General features: G+C 46.1%; 1 protein-coding gene across 1 annotated transcript in view; it reads left to right on the plus strand.

Moving 5' to 3' along the window:
- Window positions 1-16,703, plus strand: part of LOC116503359 (zinc finger protein 345-like) — a 74,386-nt gene extending 57,683 nt beyond the window's left edge. The window contains exons 1-5 of the mRNA XM_032209727.1: window positions 3,474-3,941; window positions 6,128-6,242; window positions 6,365-6,447; window positions 12,258-12,384; window positions 14,113-16,703. Of these exons, the coding sequence (XP_032065618.1) occupies window positions 12,324-12,384; window positions 14,113-16,277 (2,226 nt within the window). The 5' untranslated portion in view covers window positions 3,474-3,941; window positions 6,128-6,242; window positions 6,365-6,447; window positions 12,258-12,323 and the 3' untranslated portion in view covers window positions 16,278-16,703. Of the gene's footprint in view, window positions 3,942-6,127; window positions 6,243-6,364; window positions 6,448-12,257; window positions 12,385-14,112 lie in introns of the transcript that reaches the window.
- The last annotated feature ends 1,076 nt before the right edge of the window (window positions 16,704-17,779 follow it).

Genomic DNA, 17,779 nt, shown 5'->3' on the forward strand with positions numbered 1-17,779 from the left:
AGTTGCCTGTTGGAAAAGCACATTTGGGACAACCATGACGAAGGAAGGAAGGAAGGAAGGAAGGAAGGAAGGAAGGAAGGAAGGAAGGAAGGAAGGAAGGAAGGAAGGAAGGAAAACAGTTTCACTCTGGGACGAAGAAAACGGCATGGATGCTCCTACGAAGTCAACAAGAGTTGAGTTTGATTTGCAAAAGATCTTCCATACTTGTATGAGCTTCATTTGAAGGCCATTGGCTGATCTGTCTTTAAACATCATTTTTCAATAGGATATCATGTCTTGGTTATTTCTGTTCCATTATCTGTTTTTGAATTAATGTGGAAGGCTGATCCAGTCACACACCAAATAAACATCCAAGTTTCATTACTGCAATAAGATATATCAATAAATAACATTATGCATAGTAACCGCTGCTAGGATCGCCTTTGCGCAAATTTGGAAATGAAAAACTACACACATATAAACCCCCCCCCCCATGATATGGTAATTAGGAAGATACTCGAAAGTGCTGAAATGGACAGGATGATTATGGAGTTGAAAGAAAGAGAAGAATCGGACTGTTATAAAATTTGGAGTAGACTGTATAAGTGGCTAGAGAATAGAAGCCAAAACAAGAAATAAAAGTTTTGAAAACTATTGATTATACTATGGAAAAAAAATGTATATATGTAAAATTTGACTATATGCATTATACTATTATAATTATTACATTAGTATTAGAATTGTTAAAAACGACTAGAAGGCAATAATGGAATAGTACACTACAAAAGCAGAATATACGTGCTGATTCAAGAAGCTGTAAAAGTATATTATATTGTTATGCTGTTTCTGCTTTTATCTGTTTCGTATTTGTTTGTATATATTTTTCTTCTTTTTTAAACTTGAACATGTTTAATAAAAACAGTTTTTTTTTTTAAAAAAAAGCTTATTATGTCCTGAGCTCAAGCAAAAGATGAGGGAAGGGTTCACCAAAGGAGACCCTTCACTCTGGGACTGCAGGCGTGGAATTTCCGGTCAGTTTCCTGGTCTTCACTCTTCAGGAGTCTCCATAGTATCTCCACACACCAGGGGGTCTAATCCATTAAGGGGGGGGTCTCATCCCCTTTGTGGTGTTGCATTGTGTTGTCCCTGCCGTTCCCTGATTCTTATTCAATGCACAAAATGGGCCTTTTTCTTTTTCACCTTGGAAGACAAAAACCCACATTTACTGTTTCCTCTTTTTACGTCATCACTTAAAGGGTTAAAGAGAGAGAGTGTCCCTGCCTAGAGAAGTAAAACTCTAGCCAGGATACTCATTCCTCCCTCCCACCCCTCTCTTCTGGGCATGCTCACTTGACTTCAGGAGGTGAGATTGCTTTTGCAGAGTGCGCCCCCTGGTGGCACTGTCTTGCAGCAAATGCAAGAGAGCAAATGCAGGGATAGAATTATGGAAAGAGAAAATATGCCAAAACTGTATGCTTTATATACCCAGCTGGGTCATCCAAGGGGTGAAAACAGTAGAGGGTTGCAGGAGGTACGCACCGGTACGGGCGTACCGGAGCCTGCCTGGATCATTGGATACCGGTGCTCCCGGGCAGGCCTGCCCACCCACCCGCGCTCCTTAGCTATCTTTTAAGTCTTTAGCGCTTCCACGCATGCACATGGCCTGTACAGCGCCTGAGGCGACGCTCTTCAGAGCAGCTGGAGCATCGTGGAAGCTCGCAGAAGCGGTAAGAAGCATGTGCGCGCTTGCACACGTGTGCGCTCACACTGTGCACATCCATTGGACGCCGCTGGGCTTGTTCCAACCGTATCGGTTGGAACGGGATCCGGAACCCACCACTGGGTGAAAGCCACCTCATCTGCCCAGGAACAGGATCCTCTACTAGGCAGAAGTGATACTAGCAAAAGCATCCATTCATACCGTGCAAGAGAAGGCCGAGAAAATAAAGATCGGGATCGATTAGACAGCCAATTGTCTGAAATGGTATAGAGCCGTGATGGCGAACCTATGCCCGCGTGCCACAGGTGGCACGCGGAGTCATTTCTGAGGGCAGGCCGAGCCGTTGCCTTGTCAGCTCCAGTGCGCATGAGTGTGCTGGCCAGCTGATTTTCGGCCTTGATTTTCGGCCGTTTTTCACCCTCCGGAAGCCAGAGACGGACCGTTTTCCGACTTCCAGTTTAAGCTGTTCTTCGCCCTCTGGAAGCTTTAGTTTGCCCAACGGGCAAACAGGAAGTCAGAAAAGGGGCTGTTTCTGGCCTCCGGAGCACCTCCGCGGGGGGGACGGACCATTTTTGCCTTCCCCAGGCTCCTCGAAAGCCTCTGCAGCCCGGGGTAGGGGGTAAAAAACAGACCTACTGGGCCCACCGGAAGTTGCAAAATGGACTGTTTCTGGCCAATGGAGGGCCTCCGCATTTTCTCCCTCTCCAGGCTCCAAGAAAGCCATGCGCGCATGCATGGGGAAGCGGGGGGGGCATGCGTGCATGCGCAGGAGGCACATCTCGGTGGGGGATTAAATTATGAGAGTGGGGACAGGAACCCTAGCAATAGTGCGCACACGCATGCTTTTGGCACCCGAGGCGAAAAAAGTTCGCCATCACTGGTATTGAGTCTTTTACTTGGGTAGCGGGTTGGACTGGAAGACTCCAGTGATTAGAGAACCCACAACTTCCGGAGACAAGCTATTCCGCTGGTTAATTGTTCTCACGGTTAAGGAAAGTTTGCCTTAGTCTAGGTAGCTTCTCTCCTTGGCTAGTTTCCATCCATTGTTTCTTGTCTTGCCTTCCAGTGCTTTGGAAAATAGTTTGACACCCTCCCCAATCTCTGTAGGAGCCCCTCAAATATTGGAAGAGTGCTCTCATGTCTCCCCTGGCCCTTCTTCTCACTAGACTAGCCAGGCCCAATGTCTGTTCATTTTATGTTATTGCCTCCAGGCCTCAACCCTCCCTCCCTCTCTTTCTTTCTCTTCTTTCTTTTGTTCCTATTTTCTTCCTTCCTTCCTTTCCTTCATCTTTCTATTTTCTCCCCATCTCTCCCTTCCCTTCCTCCTTTTTCTTCCCTCCCCCCGTTCCTCAACCCTCCCTTTTTCTTCCTTCCTTCTTTCTCTTTCTTTCTTTCCTTCGTTCCTCTTTTTTTCTTTCTTTCCTTCATTTATCTTTCTTTCTTCCCCTCTCATCCTCCCTCTCCCCATGTTCCTCAACCTGCTCTCCCTCCCTTTCTTTCTTTCTCTTTCTTCTTTCATTCCTTTTTTCATTCTTCTTCCTTCCTCTTTTTTTCCTTCCTTTATCTTTCTTTCTTCCCCCACTCCCTCCTTCCTTCTTCCCTCCCCGTGTTCCTCAACCCTCCCTCCGTCTCTTTCTTTTTCTCTCTTCCTTCCTTCCTTCCTTTTCTTTCTTTCATTCCTTTTTTCATTCTCTTCTTCCTTCCTCTTCCTTTCCTTTCTTTCCATCCTTTATCTCTCCCCCCCCCCCTTCCCTTCTCTTTCACCTTTGACAAACGCACAGTGTGTGGGGCGAGAAAAGCAGAAGAAAGCAGGCGCTCCCTCCGCCTGCGGGGAGGGGAAGGGGCTGGAGGGGAGGGGGCTCTTTGAATCCCCACGGCTCCCTCCCCTCCCTTCCCCTAAGTGACGCGGGAGGAGCGGCTTCCCCAAAGGCCCATTGAAAGGGCAGCGGAATCCCCGGATCGGCAAGGCGGCGCCCCCCGCTCGCCCAGCCTGGGAAAGAAGAGGGAGGGGGGCGCAGAAGGGCCCGCCAGGGGGCGCCCTTGGCCGCTGGCCAGATGTGGCTGCAGCGGCGGGAGGAAGAGGAGGCGCTGGGAAGGGCGGCTCCGCCTCTCTAGGGCGCCCCGCTTCCTGCCTTTAACCCCTTGGCCAAGGGAGGATCCCGGGGGGCGCCTCCCCGAAAGAGCGGAGCCGGGGCGGGGGGGACCGCGGGAAAGCGGAGCTGCGGTCCGGATCCCTCCGGAGGTGGGTCGGCGAGGCTTTTGCATGGTCAGCTACGGGGCGAGGGTGGGAGAAGGTGCTGCTCGGGGGCCGCCCTCCCTGGAGGGGTCTGCGGGAGAAAGAGGAGGGGGGAAGCCGGAAGGGCCCGTGTCTGCTTGCTTGCAAGACTATGCGGAGCCCCCTTTGGGCCTGGATCCCTCCTGCAGAAGCCCCTCTGCCCGGCCTGGCTGGGGGCCTGGGGTGGGGAGGGGGAGGCAAGGAGGAGAGTGGTGGTCCAGGAGGCCTTTGTTTTGGGGGGAGAGTGGGGGTCTAGGAGGATTTGGGGGGAGAAGGAGAGAGGGGTCTAGGAGGCCTTTTTTTGGGGGGGAGAAGGAGAGTGGTGGTCCAGGAGGCCTTTGGGGGGGGAGGAGAGTGGGGGTGTAGGAGGATTTGGGGGGGAAGAAGGAGAGTGGGGGTCAAGGAGGCCTTTGGGGGGGGAAGAAGGAGAGTGGGGGTCTAGGAGGATTTGGGGGGGAAGAAGGAGAGTGGGGGTCTAGGAGGATTTGGGGGGGAAGAAGGAGAGTGGGGGTCTAGGAGGATTTGGGGGGGAAGAAGGAGAGTGGGGGTCTAGGAGGATTTGGGGGGAAGAAGGAGAGTGGAGGTCTAGGAGGATTTGGGGGGGAAGAAGGAGAGTGGGGGTCAAGGAGGCCTTTGGGGGGGGAAGAAGGAGAGTGGGGGTCTAGGAGGATTTGGGGGGGAAGAAGGAGAGTGGGGGTCTAGGAGGATTTGGGGGGGAAGAAGGAGAGTGGGGGTCTAGGAGGATTTGGGGGGGAAGAAGGAGAGTGGGGGTCTAGGAGGATTTGGGGGGAAGAAGGAGAGTGGGGGTCTAGGAGGATTTGGGGGGAAGAAGGAGAGTGGGGGTCTAGGAGGATTTGGGGGGAAGAAGGAGAGTGGGGGTCTAGGAGGATTTGGGGGGAAGAAGGAGAGTGGGGGTCTAGGAGGATTTGGGGGGGAAGAAGGAGAGTGGGGGTCTAGGAGGATTTGGGGGGAAGGAGAGTGGGGGTCTAGGAGGATTTGGGGGGAAGAAGGAGAGTGGAGGTCTAGGAGGATTTGGGGGGGAAGAAGGAGAGTGGGGGTCAAGGAGGATTTGGGGGGGAAGAAGGAGAGTGGGGGTCTAGGAGGATTTGGGGGGGAAGAAGGAGAGTGGGGGTCAAGGAGGCCTTTGGGGGGGAAGAAGGAGAGTGGGGGTCAAGGAGGATTTGGGGGGAAGAAGGAGAGTGGAGGTCTAGGAGGATTTGGGGGGGAAGAAGGAGAGTGGGGGTCAAGGAGGATTTGGGGGGAAGAAGGAGAGTGGAGGTCTAGGAGGATTTGGAGGGGAAGAAGGAGAGTGGGGGTCTAGGAGGATTTGGAGGGGAAGAAGGAGAGTGGGGGTCTAGGAGGATTTGGGGGGAAGAAGGAGAGTGGGGGTCTAGGAGGATTTGGGGGAGAGAGATTGGGGGTCGAGGAGGATTTGGAGCGGGAGAAGGATAGTGGGGGTCTAGGAGGATTGGGGGGAGGCAAGAAGGAGTGTGGTGGACCCGGAGGCTTTTTTGGGGAGGGGAAGGGAAGAGGGAAGTCCACCCCTTTGTTAGAGGGTCCATCCCCAAGTCTCCCAGCAAGTTGGTCCTTCCTCTCCCCGTCACAGCTTCCGAGGACTTCCAAGATTTCAGTTTTCCCAAGTAGATGGAACCCAACAATGTAGCAGGCGAAGCAGAAAGGGTGGCGAGCCAGGAAAAGCTTGGCCAGGAGGCCCGGCGGGAGATCCTGGAAGGAGGAACTCTCCTGAAGGGTTTCCGTCAGGAACGGCCATTGAGGGGCTCCTGCGGAAAATGGCTGTATTTGGTGTATAAGACACACCAACATTTCCACGCTCTTTTTTTGGGGGGGGGAAGGTGCAGCTTATACTCTGAAAAATACGGTAGTTTGGTAATGAAACAGTTGCAATAAAAAAACCCAGCTGAGAGAGCACCAACTCCCACAGTTCAATGGGGTCAACACATAGTATTGTCTTCCATCGAATTTCACCGTGTCTTTAGAAATTTTTTGGGGATGGATGGGAAGTAAAAAAAAAAACACCCTTCTCCCTCCCCACTTAGAGACGGTGGGGATGGATTGTCCGTGACGGAAGATGAGGAATCTTCCGTTTGATGTCATCCAGCCCCCTAATTTTCCTTTTCGGTCTTCGTGTCCAGGGAGGCTCCAGTCAGGTGGACCCACCCCACCAAAGGGAGAACAATCGCTCCCTTCTCGGGTGAAGTTTTTTTAGGAAGACCTCTTGGGAGGAAGACGCTCAAGATAGATCACCAGGTACATGACTCTCTTCCTTCTTCAGGAACTGGTTTTGTAAGGGGGTCACTTCAGTCTGGACGGTGCTTTCTATTGTGCTACTCCAGAAATTGTTAACAATTCTTCTTGCATTCCCTTTGTAGGCGGCTGTTTAACATTGGTGGACTTTTTTGAAACTTCTCCTTTTTCTAGTGCGGCAGCAGGAACAATTCAGCTTCCAGCTCAGGTAGGAGAAACTTCAGCAACTAAGATCCGCTGTAAGGAAACCCCCAATTCCTGAAACAGCTGAGGGCACTGTAATAATTCCCACTGCAGAAATCAAAACTGCATCTACAGTATGTAATAGTAACAACAACAACAACAACAGAGTTGGAAGGGACTTTGGAGGTCTTCTAGTCCAATCCCCTGCTTAGGCAGAAAACCCTACACCATTTCAGAGAAATGGCTGTCCAATCTCTTCCAAAAAACTTCCAGTGTTGGAGCACAACTTCTAAGTTGTTCCACTGGTTAATTAAACTATCTGGAAGTTTCTCCTCAGTTTTAAGTTGCTTCTCTCCTTGATTTGTTTCCACCCATTGCTTCTTGTCCTGCCCTCAGGTGCCTTGGAGAATAGCATGACTCCCTCTTCTTTGTGGCAACCCCTGAGATATTGGAAGACTGCTATCATGTCTCCCCCTAGACCTTCTTTCTATTAAACTAGACATACCCAGTTCCTGCAACCGTTCTTCATATGTTTTAGTCTCCAGGCCCCTAATCCTCTTTGTTGTTCTTCTCTGCACTCTTTCCAGAGTCTCTGCATCTTTTCTACATCGTGGTGACCAAAACTGAATGCAGTATTCCAAGTGTAGCCTTACCAAGGAATTATAAAGTGGTATTAACCCTTCACATGATCTTGACTGTGTCCCTCTGTTTATGCAGCCTAAATGTTGGCTTTTTTGGCAACTGCTGCACACGGCTGGCTCATATTTAAATGGTTGTCCACTAGGACTCCAAGATCCCTTTCACACCTGCGCGCGCAACATTTCCACACCACCCCATCACTGCTTTACGGTATCTTAGTGAAAGATTGGCCCAAGAAGCTTTATCAACCGACACCTGCAAATCTAATTATTAACTTGACAACTTCTGTTGAGTTCATGGGAAGATCCATGCAATTTTTGATAATAGCATAACACCCTTCTTTGAGTATATGTCAGTGTTCCAAATAACATGCAGAATTAAATCAGAGTCCAAGGCAGAACTATCCTTAAAGTTCCAATTTAATAAGACAGACATGTTGGCATCGTACTGTGGAATCCCAATTCTGGAAGTTACATCGGATTCCCACCCAGATGAAAGTTCATGATCTTGTCCCCACACCCACAAATCCATCACATGGTCCAATCTTCTTCTTCCACGCTGGCATCTCCACCCAGCTCCACTCAGGTGCAGAGGTGCCAAGACAAAAGATGACCTTGGCTTCTAGAAAAGAATGACAACACATTCCACAATCCTACTCCTTTCTATTCCCCCCTCCCAACTACTACACTAATGAAACAGCATAATGAAATAAGAGAGAGTGTGGCAGGCCAAAGATCCTAAAAGGATGTTTCTTAATTTCCTAATCTGGCCTATATCTCTGGCATCTCCTGGTCATCCCACATCAAAAGATCCAAGAGGCCCAATCCCAGAGAGAGAAGTCAGGTCCGGTGATCTTCTGAGAGAACCCCATCAATTTAGGCTGGATCTCTGTTCAGTATCAGAACTCCTGGAATGATTTCCCCATGACAGTATTGGTTCTTATCCAAGCAAGTTTCAAAGTATGAGTGGGTTTATTTAAAAAGTAGAATGTGGGCACTGTATCCCCTATCAATCAAAGTCTTGATCCATGCACAAATCCTGGTACCACAGGGTACCACAGTTTTGGATAGTTTTCTCAATTTTAATCCTTGCAATGGACAAGGGTTTTGGCAGGTTTGGGGGGTTATTTTTAATAAGAATTGTCCGTTTTTCCCCAATGTACTGTGTGAACTACAGCAATTAGAGATTTGTAGAATGTTGAGTTGATGTTTTCTGGCTTAATTCAAAACATTTTCTTTGGTTTCACTGATGCCATAATGGTCTAAGTTTGTGACTAATGACCACAACTGGTTTTTTTAAATAAAGATTTTTTTTATTTTTCCCTTTCAAATTCATTCATAAATATTTATTTATTCATTCATAAATACTTTGTCTATTCATCATTAATCTCTATAATTATTTTTGCAAATATATATATAATACATTTTGGGTCACTTTCTTGCAACCCTTCATCTTATTTTGCAACAACCTTACTCCTCCTATCTTCTCAACCTCCCTTCTCTGCCTTTTTTCCTCCTCTCCTTCCTTCTTCCCCTCTCTTTCCCCCACTCCTCCTCCCTCCTCCTTACCCTCTCTCCTACTCTTAATCCCCCACCCTTACTTCCCATTCTTCCCTTCCCCTCCTCATCTGTCCGCAACTGGTTTTTACTGGGAATGCTGCCTATCTGTAAATTAAAGTTGAAAGATTATGGCACAAACTAGCTGGGGTAGCCCCAATGATGATCAGTGCATTGTGTGTAACGCTGAAATATCTTAAGTGACTATGGAGATTCTCAGCCATCCAGGTCAGTGGTCTCCAACCTTGGCAACTTTAAGACCTGTGGACTTCAACTCCCAGAGTTCCTCAGCCAGCAAAGCTAGGGATAGTTTCAATCAATATCAATTGTGGGGAGGGAGATGTCATCTTTTAAAGCTGGCTGAGGAACTCTGGGAGTTGAAGTCCACAGGTCTTAAAGTTGCCAAGGTTGGAGACCACTGATCCAGGTCATCAAAGGTGCTTTTTCAAGAGGCAACTGAACTTTCTGGTCTTTCTATGAAGACTTTTTGCTTCTCGAAGTTGCCTCTGGTTGCCTCTTGAAAAGATTGAGATTGAGATTTGTTTTATTTATATGCCGCCCTATTCCCAGCGGGACTCAGGGCGGCGAACAACTCAAGTGGGAAAGGGAACACAAAAGTACAATACAAGCGTTTAAAATAGCCAACAGCCACACAGGTCGAGAGGGGAAGGGAACTCATCAACCCCAGGCCTGCCGACACAGCCAGGTTTTAACGGCTTTCCGGAAGGCCTGGAGAGAGGTGAGGGTCCGAATCTCTGCGGGGAGTTCGTTCCAAAGGGCCGGAGCTGCCACAGAGAAGGCCCTCCCCCGGGTAGTAACCAGATGGCATTGGCTAGTACATGGAACCCGGAGGAGGCCAAAAAAGCACCTTCGGGACCAAAATTTCTTGGGCAGCACTTAGAAAATGTGCATCCTGGCAAAATTCCTATCCACCAATTAAAAAGGCCACATTGCCTTAGACCAGCACATATACTACGCCAACACATCATGACATCCTACGTTCTACAGCCACACTGTAACCACGGCTCTTGAATTGATGCACTGATTGAAGCTGCACAAAGACAACATTGGCTACAGCGCCATCTGTTGGTTGAGCAGGAGCCGTAAATCAAATATGCCCTCCAGATTACGCACTATCCTTGAATGGGGAAGTACAACTTCACCCAAGGTCGAAGTTACAACCTCCCTGGATCCGAGTTGCCCCGACAGCCACAGCCACTCAGTCTTGGTAGGACCGAGCTCCTCTCCACCCAGGCCGTTGCAGGCTCAAGGCAGAAGGGCAAGACTTGGACAACGTCATTTGCCCAGCCTGGGATCAAAGCCCAGTGGTTTCATGTGGATGCTGAATAGGAGGGGCGAGAGCACCGAGTCTTGTGGCATCCCATAAAGGATGACATCTCCCTCCCCGCAATTGATATTGACTGAAACTAGCCCTAGAAGAGAACTACCACAAAATAGTTCCCACAGCTCCCATGTCCAAGAAGTCCACCATAGTTGATAGCATCAAAAAATGCTGAGAGATTAAGAAGAACAAAGGAAAACACACCACCTTCAGCTGGGTTTTGCCACAGGTCACCATCAAAGCACAACCAACGGTGCAATGGTGGGTTTCAAATTTTTTTTGAACCTACTCTGTGGGTGTGGCCTCCTTTGTGGGAGTGGCTTGCCAGCCATGTGACCTGGTGGGAGTGGCTTGCCGACCATGTGTTTTCTCTCTCTCTCTCTCTCTCTCTCTCTCTCCTTCCTTTTGTCTCTGTCCCTTTTTCCTTTTTTTCTTTCCTCTCACTTTTTCTTTCTTTTTTCTTTTTTTCTTTGTTCTTTCTTTCTCTTTCTCTCTGTGTGTGGGTTTCAAAAATTTTTGGAACCTCTTCTGTAAGTGTGGCCTGCTTTCCAGGTCCACTGGTGGAACCTCTTCTAACCGGTTCGCTAGATTTGACGGACCGGTTCTACCGAACTGGTGCGAACTCATAGGAACCCACCTCTGCAATGTTGTCTCCACACTGAATCCTACCTGAAACAGACCAAAATAATCTGCTTTCTCCAGGGTTCTCAGCAGCTTCAGGCTGACCACCTTCCCAACGACTTTTCTTAAAAAGTAACTTAATCCTCACATTCTATGTCTTACTACATGTCAGGACTGCCTCAACTTGAACCTTAAGTAAAAACGATCCTTGACTCTATTGGTTGAGGAAGGTATTGTTTACTAAAGGTCAAATGAAATACAATAGAGCAAAGCCAGAACTGAAAACCGCGCGCCAAAATCCCCAAGTGTAATTCTCTCTCCCTTAAGTGCTTCCAATTCTTACCCCTTGTCCAATCAAATTCGAAGTAGATGTTTTTGGAATGGTCACTTAAAATGTGGGCTGGTATGCATCCGCATTCCATTCCCAGGTGTCTGACCTTGAATCCATGTCTCTGGCAGATACAATGAACTGTTACCCCCCACACCTGAATTCTCTTCCCCAGAGTTCATGGCAGACTGGCACTTAGCAAAGTGCAAGCATGAGGTGGCAATTCCAACGCTATAGTCAAAGGTGGTATTCAGCCGGTTCAGACCGGTTTGAGTGAACTGGTAGCGGTGACCTGCGGGTGGGTTGGCCCGCCCACTTGCCACGGCTCTATGCCGTCCTATTTAGCCACGTTTTCGAAGCCACACACATGAGTGCAAGCTGTGTGTGCAAGCAAACCACATGCGCGGAAGGCGTGCATGCTCATGAAGCAAGCGTGCATGTACTCAGCGAACCGATGGCAAACGTCTATGAAACCATCTTCTGACTATAGTTCATTTTGTGATAACCTTGATAGTTCTAAGCCATTACCTGAAGGGTCACAGAAGTCAGCATCTGTGGGATCATCTCATTTCCTTTCTGTATTTTTGCAAAATGTTGCTTATCCCCCCCAAAAAATAGCATGATGCTCCAGAGTAATAGTAATACCTCTGCTAGACTTGTGTGTGTCAAAGCTTTCTTTTTTTTTAATTAAAAATTTAAATTTTTTTGTTTACAAATATATACCTCCCCCCGAACCCAGCTCCCTCCCAAACTCCCCCGCCCCAACCTCCCAGAGCAAATATAGGGTATAAACATTAACAACTATATTCTAAAATAAACTTAACAGACTTTAGCATCATCCCTCACTTGTACTTTAACTCCACTTTTGTAAAGCTAACTTTAAGCAAGTTGTATCATTCCTTGCTCATTCACTCATAAGCTATCTGGAATTTCTTAGTCCCATATTTATTCTGAATATAATCAATCCATCTTCTCCATTCCAGCTTATATTTCTCACCTGAATGGTCCTTAAGATATGCTGCTATTTCAGCCATCTCTGCTAAATTTGTTACTTTTAATGTCCATTCTTGAATAGTAGGCAATTCTTCCTTCTTCCAGTACTGCGCCACCAACAGTCTTGCTGCCGTTGTAAGATTCAAAATCAAATTAGTCTCTATAACTGTACAGTCTGTAATTATACCTAACAGGAATAACTGAGGAGTAAACTTTATCCTCTTTTTAAGAATATTTTGCAAAATCCACCATATTTTTATCCAAAATACTTTAACCTTTTTACAAGTCCACCATATATGTGTCAAAGCTTTCTTGAGTTTTTCAGTTAAGCAAGAATGTTCTTGTTCTCTTTTCAGATTGCCGGGTCCTTCCGGGAGGTAGCAGCGTGTTTCACAAAGGAGGAGTGGGCTCTGCTGGATTCTATGCAGAAATCCCTCCATGGGGAAGTCATGATGGAAAATTCTAGAAATGTGACTTCTCTGGGTAAGGACCCTTATTTCTCTGAGTTCACAGTGGAATTGAAAGCAAGTAAGAACTAATTAGGCGAAAGCCCTTACATAGTCATTTGTCCCTGAAATTTCCCTCCTCTTTCTTTTTCTGGATCTCATCGTTCCCATCAAAGCATGTCTTCCTTTTCCTGTCAGTTAGTCCTTTGTCTTTTCATATATTTTGCATTTGGATCCGTGTTCCTTCTCTCCCTTTTGAACTTAGTCCATATTCTTTGAAAATCCTGGTAGTCTATATTCTCATTAATGATATGGTGAACACAGTGGTGGGATCCTACTGGTTTAACAACTAGTTTGGTGATTGTGTGCTTCATGCCTGCACGCAGTTGTGAGAAAATTTACTTTCCGCATTGCTGCTGGGAAGGAAAACAGCTGAGGGGCAGCAATCTGCTCTGCCGTGTGACTCAGCTGAGAGCATAAAATTCAGTAAAACGCAAAAGCGGGTGGGTGAGCACAGCTGATCGTCGGAGCTACCGGTTCGCCTGAACCAGTAGAATCCCACCCCAGGTGAGCCATATAATCAGTGCAAAGTTGTCAAACAGATGATTATTGTAGAAGATTCACGGATGAGAATACAGACCCAACATTCACAGAAAAGACTTTTTCACTCCTCGCCATCAAATTACGTAAAATTCACTATTACCGGTGAACATCAAAGATCCCCTTTCCATCAGAAGTTACTTTAATATTTGCACTATAATCGTCTGTCCTATGTTCCCCTGGAGATCTTGCAGGACATATAACTTTGTGGAAGATGTGCATACCGTATTTTTCAGAGTATAAGACGCACTGGAGTATAAGATGAAACAAGATTTCGAAGAGGAAAACAAGAAAAAAAATAGTCTTTGGCCTCCCATCCCCCCCACATCCAGCCCCCAGGAGCATTTTGCAGGCCTCACAAACCCTCTGCATGCCCCGTTTTTCGCAAAAACAGGACACACGGGGCAGGGTTTCAGGAGGCCAAAAATGGCCATATTCGGTGTATATTTCCATCCTCTTTTAGGGTGGTAAAAGTGCATCTTATACTCTGAAAAGTACGGTACCTATCCAACTAACATACATTTTGGTTCTAATGTCCTGAGTTTTTGATTATGAAACAAACCTTTTGTGATTCTTTTGACAATAATGATGGGACAATATTTCCCAGTCCAGGCTTCAAGTTTGAACGGTTTCATGTTCTATTGATTAACTCCAGCTGATTAAAATCCAAAATCCTAATGGTTGCAGGCAACATCTCAATCCTTTTAACAACAACATATTTTCATTACTACCTTTTTCTTTCCTCTTCTATTTAGTACCTTGTTTATTTATTTATTTTTATATATATTTATTAGCAAGGGGGGGAGGGGGAGACCAGCTCATGAAATCAAAGAAATAGCATCTGAAATAGTTGTGTAAGCACAATCTAATACAGTGGTACCTTGGTACTCATCGTTAATTGGTTCCGGGAGGTGTCAAAATGCATTGAGTACCAAATTTTAATGAGTTTCAAAGCAGTTGAGTACCAAGATATCATTGTATAAAGTATAACAATGAAGAAAGAGAAACTTGCAGATGCTAATCAACTCCCATTAGAAGTAGCTGATTAACTAACGGAAGTTGATCTTCGGGGCCCCACCCAGTTCCTGTGTGAAAGGTCTTAAAAGATTTACACTTCTTTTTTATATCTCTCTCTTTTTCTTTTTCTCACTTATTCCCCCCATAGAAGGAGATGAGCAGGAAACTGTGAACGATCAGAAACTAGATATAGCGATGTCAGAAACATTGGAGGAAGAAGTGGGGCAGGAGACTTCTGAATATCAGTGGAGCTCAAAGATACACGAGGAATACCACCTTCAGTATATGGGAGATACTTCATCCCCTTCCCAGTGTGCGGACGTCCTTGAGCCCTCAATCCAACAAGAACACATGGAAAACAGAACGGACTCTTGGCTACTACATAGGACAATATTAAAAAATAACTTGGACTTAGATAATCAGTGTGCAACCGAGGCTGACTACAACCACGATGAAGGCACAAACTCTGAATTGTCTTGCAGGGAAACCTTCCCTCCTCCTTCGTATCCAGAAATCCACATTGGGGAGAATTCCTATAAATGCACAGAGTCCGGAGAGGAGCTCAGTGAGCCCAGTAACCTTGCTCCCCCTAAAACAATACCAAAAGGCAAAAGAGCACATAAATATCTAGAGCATGGAAAAAAGAACTTCAAGCAGAGTAATCTGCTTAATGCCCAGACGAAGCTTCACAATGAGAAACCCTATCAGTGCAAGGAGTGTGGAAAGAGCTTCAGGAGCAGCAGTCACCTGACTTCCCATCATAGGATCCACACAGGAGAAAAACCTTACAAATGTATAGAGTGCGGAAAGAGCTTTAGACAACGTAGCCATCTTATTTCTCACAGAAGGATCCACTCAGGTGAAAAACCATATACGTGCATAGAGTGTGGAGAGAGCTTCAGGTTGAGCAGTCAGTTGACCTATCACATGTGGAACCACACAGGGGAGAAGCCATATAGTTGTGCAGAATGCGGGAAAAGTTTCAGCAATGTCAGTTCGCTCACATGCCATAAAACTATCCATACAGGAGAGAAACGATATAAATGCACAGAGTGTGGGAAAAGGTTCCGGAACAGCAGTCATCTTACTTCCCATAAAAGGATCCACACAGGGGAGAAACCATATAAATGTGCCGAGTGCGGGAAGTGCTTCAGAGACAGCTCTGCCCTGGTGTCCCACAGAACCATCCACACAGGAGAGAAACCATACAAGTGTATGGAGTGTGGAAAGAGTTTCAGCCAGGGATATTCCCTTACGACCCATCAGATGATCCATTCAGGGGAGAGGCCATACAAATGTATGCAGTGTGGAAAGAGCTTCAAATGGAATAGTCACCTTACGGCCCATCAAAGGATCCACACAGGAGAAAAACCGTATAAATGTGTGCAGTGTGGAAAGAGCTTCAAAAACAGGAGTAACCTCACCAGCCATAAAAGGATCCACACAGGAGAAAAACCGTATAAATGCACGGAGTGTGGAAAGTGTTTCAGAGGCAGCTCTGCCCTTATTTGCCATAAAACCATCCACACGGGAGAAAAACCGTATAAATGTATTGAATGCGGCAAGAGCTTCAGCAGAGGCAGCTCCCTTACTTTCCATAAAAGGATCCACACGGGAGAGAAACCCTATCAGTGTCTGGAGTGTGGAAAGAGCTTCAACCAGAGTAATTCTCTTATTTTCCATAGTAGCGTCCACACGGGGGAGAAACCATTTAAATGTACAGAGTGTGGAAAGAGCTTCAGCAAAGAAGGTTGCTTTATTTCCCATAAAAGGATCCACACAGGAGAGAAACCGTACCAATGTATGGAGTGTGGAAAGACCTTCCGATTGAACAGTCAGCTTACTTCTCATCAAAGGATCCACACGGGAGAAAAACCATATCACTGTACGGAGTGTGGAAAGACGTTCCGATTAAGCAGTGATCTCACTTCCCATAAAAGGATCCACACAGGAGAGAAACCATATGAATGCATGGGCTGCGGAAAGAGTTTCAAGCGAAGCAGTGACCTTACTTCCCATAAAAGGATCCACACTGGAGAAAGACCTTACCAGTGTATGGAGTGTGGAAAGACCTTCACAATGCGATCGTCCCTAACTTCTCACAAAAGGATCCACACAGGGGAGAAACCGTATCAGTGCACAGAGTGCGGAAAGAGTTTCCGTGAAAATGGATCTCTCACGATTCATAAGAGGATCCACACTGGAGAGAAACCGTATCAATGTATGGAGTGTGGAATGAGTTTCAGGTTACGTAGTCAGCTTGCGTCTCACAAGAGTATGCACAGGAGTTTATCTGTAGAGCCTGGATTGTAGGAGAAAAAATGGCATTGATTAGAACAGGCAAAACTACTCCCTTCCCAGGGGCAAAATTAACCCTCTCCACTCACCCATAGAAGGCCCAGGAGTACAGAGATACTGAGAGGTGAGCAAAGGCTTTGGGAAGCAAGGCCCATATATGACAAGCCATAAAACTATCCTTAAAAACTTACTATGTTCATATAATACATTGTTCACTCAAATACATTATTATTTTTGTAACTCTGTTCCATTGCCCCACCGATTCCATATCTGACTTTGCTAACAAAGCCACCCATCACATACATGCTTAATTCAATTATTTTTGACAATCGTATGTATATTCTAGTTTGTGTAAGTGTGTAAGGAGAGATTTCCTTCCTGTTTAGACTTTGCTTCTGCTGTCTCTAGTACTATAATAAATATATTCTTTGGTGGACAATGTTCTAGTTTCCCTTTTGAATAAAATCTTGGGATAGTTTGTGAGAGAATCTAATCTTAGAGGGAAAAGATTCAGTTATGTTTCCTGCTTATTGTAACGTGGGTATTGAAAGTATAGGAACAAAGTATTGGAGAATATTTGTAGCTCAGGGTCGAAATGATGGGTCCCTGATGCTCTTTAAGCTTGGTTGTTTTCTTGCAGACATTTCATTAACAAACTATGTAACAAAATCAGTGCTGGGTATAGCAACAGTTAATAGTATAGTATAAGGACAGTTATTGTTCCTCAATGAATCCATTAGGAAACAATTGAATTGAATTTATTGGTCTTATATGCCGCCCACTCCTGAAGGACTCCGGGCGGCTTGATTTGTAACTTTCTGGAGGAATCTGGAACTTTATTTTCATTGGACCACAATGATCTGACCATTTCAAGGGTAACCCACCAGCGTGCCATTAATAAACAACTCAGTGCTTCTTTCTGGCAAAGCCAGTGGTGAAATTCATTTTTTTTTACTACCAGTTCTGAGGGCATAGCTTGGTAGGCATGGCAGGGGAAGGATGCTGCAAAATCTTCATTACCTCCCCACTCCAGGGGAAGATTACTGCAAAATCTCCATTCTGTGGCCAGCCAGAGGTGGTATTTGCCAGTTTTAAATTTCCGCTACCGGTTCTCCAGAACCTGTCAGAACCTTCTGAATTTCACCCCTGGGCAAAGCTATATTGATTTGAGAATTCATTAACAACCTAACTCAAGGGAGACATCACCATATTTATAATTTGCATGAAACTGTCCGCACTGTGAAGTAAATTTAAATGGGTAGATTATTTATACAGCATTATGGATAGTATAACTACAGGAAGGAACAATGAAGAAAGGAAGTGAAATAATTTTTGAAACCATTGCTGGGAGAAGCTTTTCAATCCTAGGAGTTTTTGATTGATTGTCTGCCACAAGAGTTCTTACCAAATTTTTGTGGGTCTATAGACACAAAGCAATGGAAACCTGAGCAGAATTTGGACAGAAAATGTGCCTTCACTTCAATGACTGCAAGGATGGTGGAGGGGGGGTGTTATTT

The sequence above is a fragment of the Thamnophis elegans genome, chromosome 2 (genome assembly GCF_009769535.1).
Source record: "Thamnophis elegans isolate rThaEle1 chromosome 2, rThaEle1.pri, whole genome shotgun sequence".
NCBI lineage: Eukaryota > Metazoa > Chordata > Lepidosauria > Squamata > Colubridae > Thamnophis > Thamnophis elegans.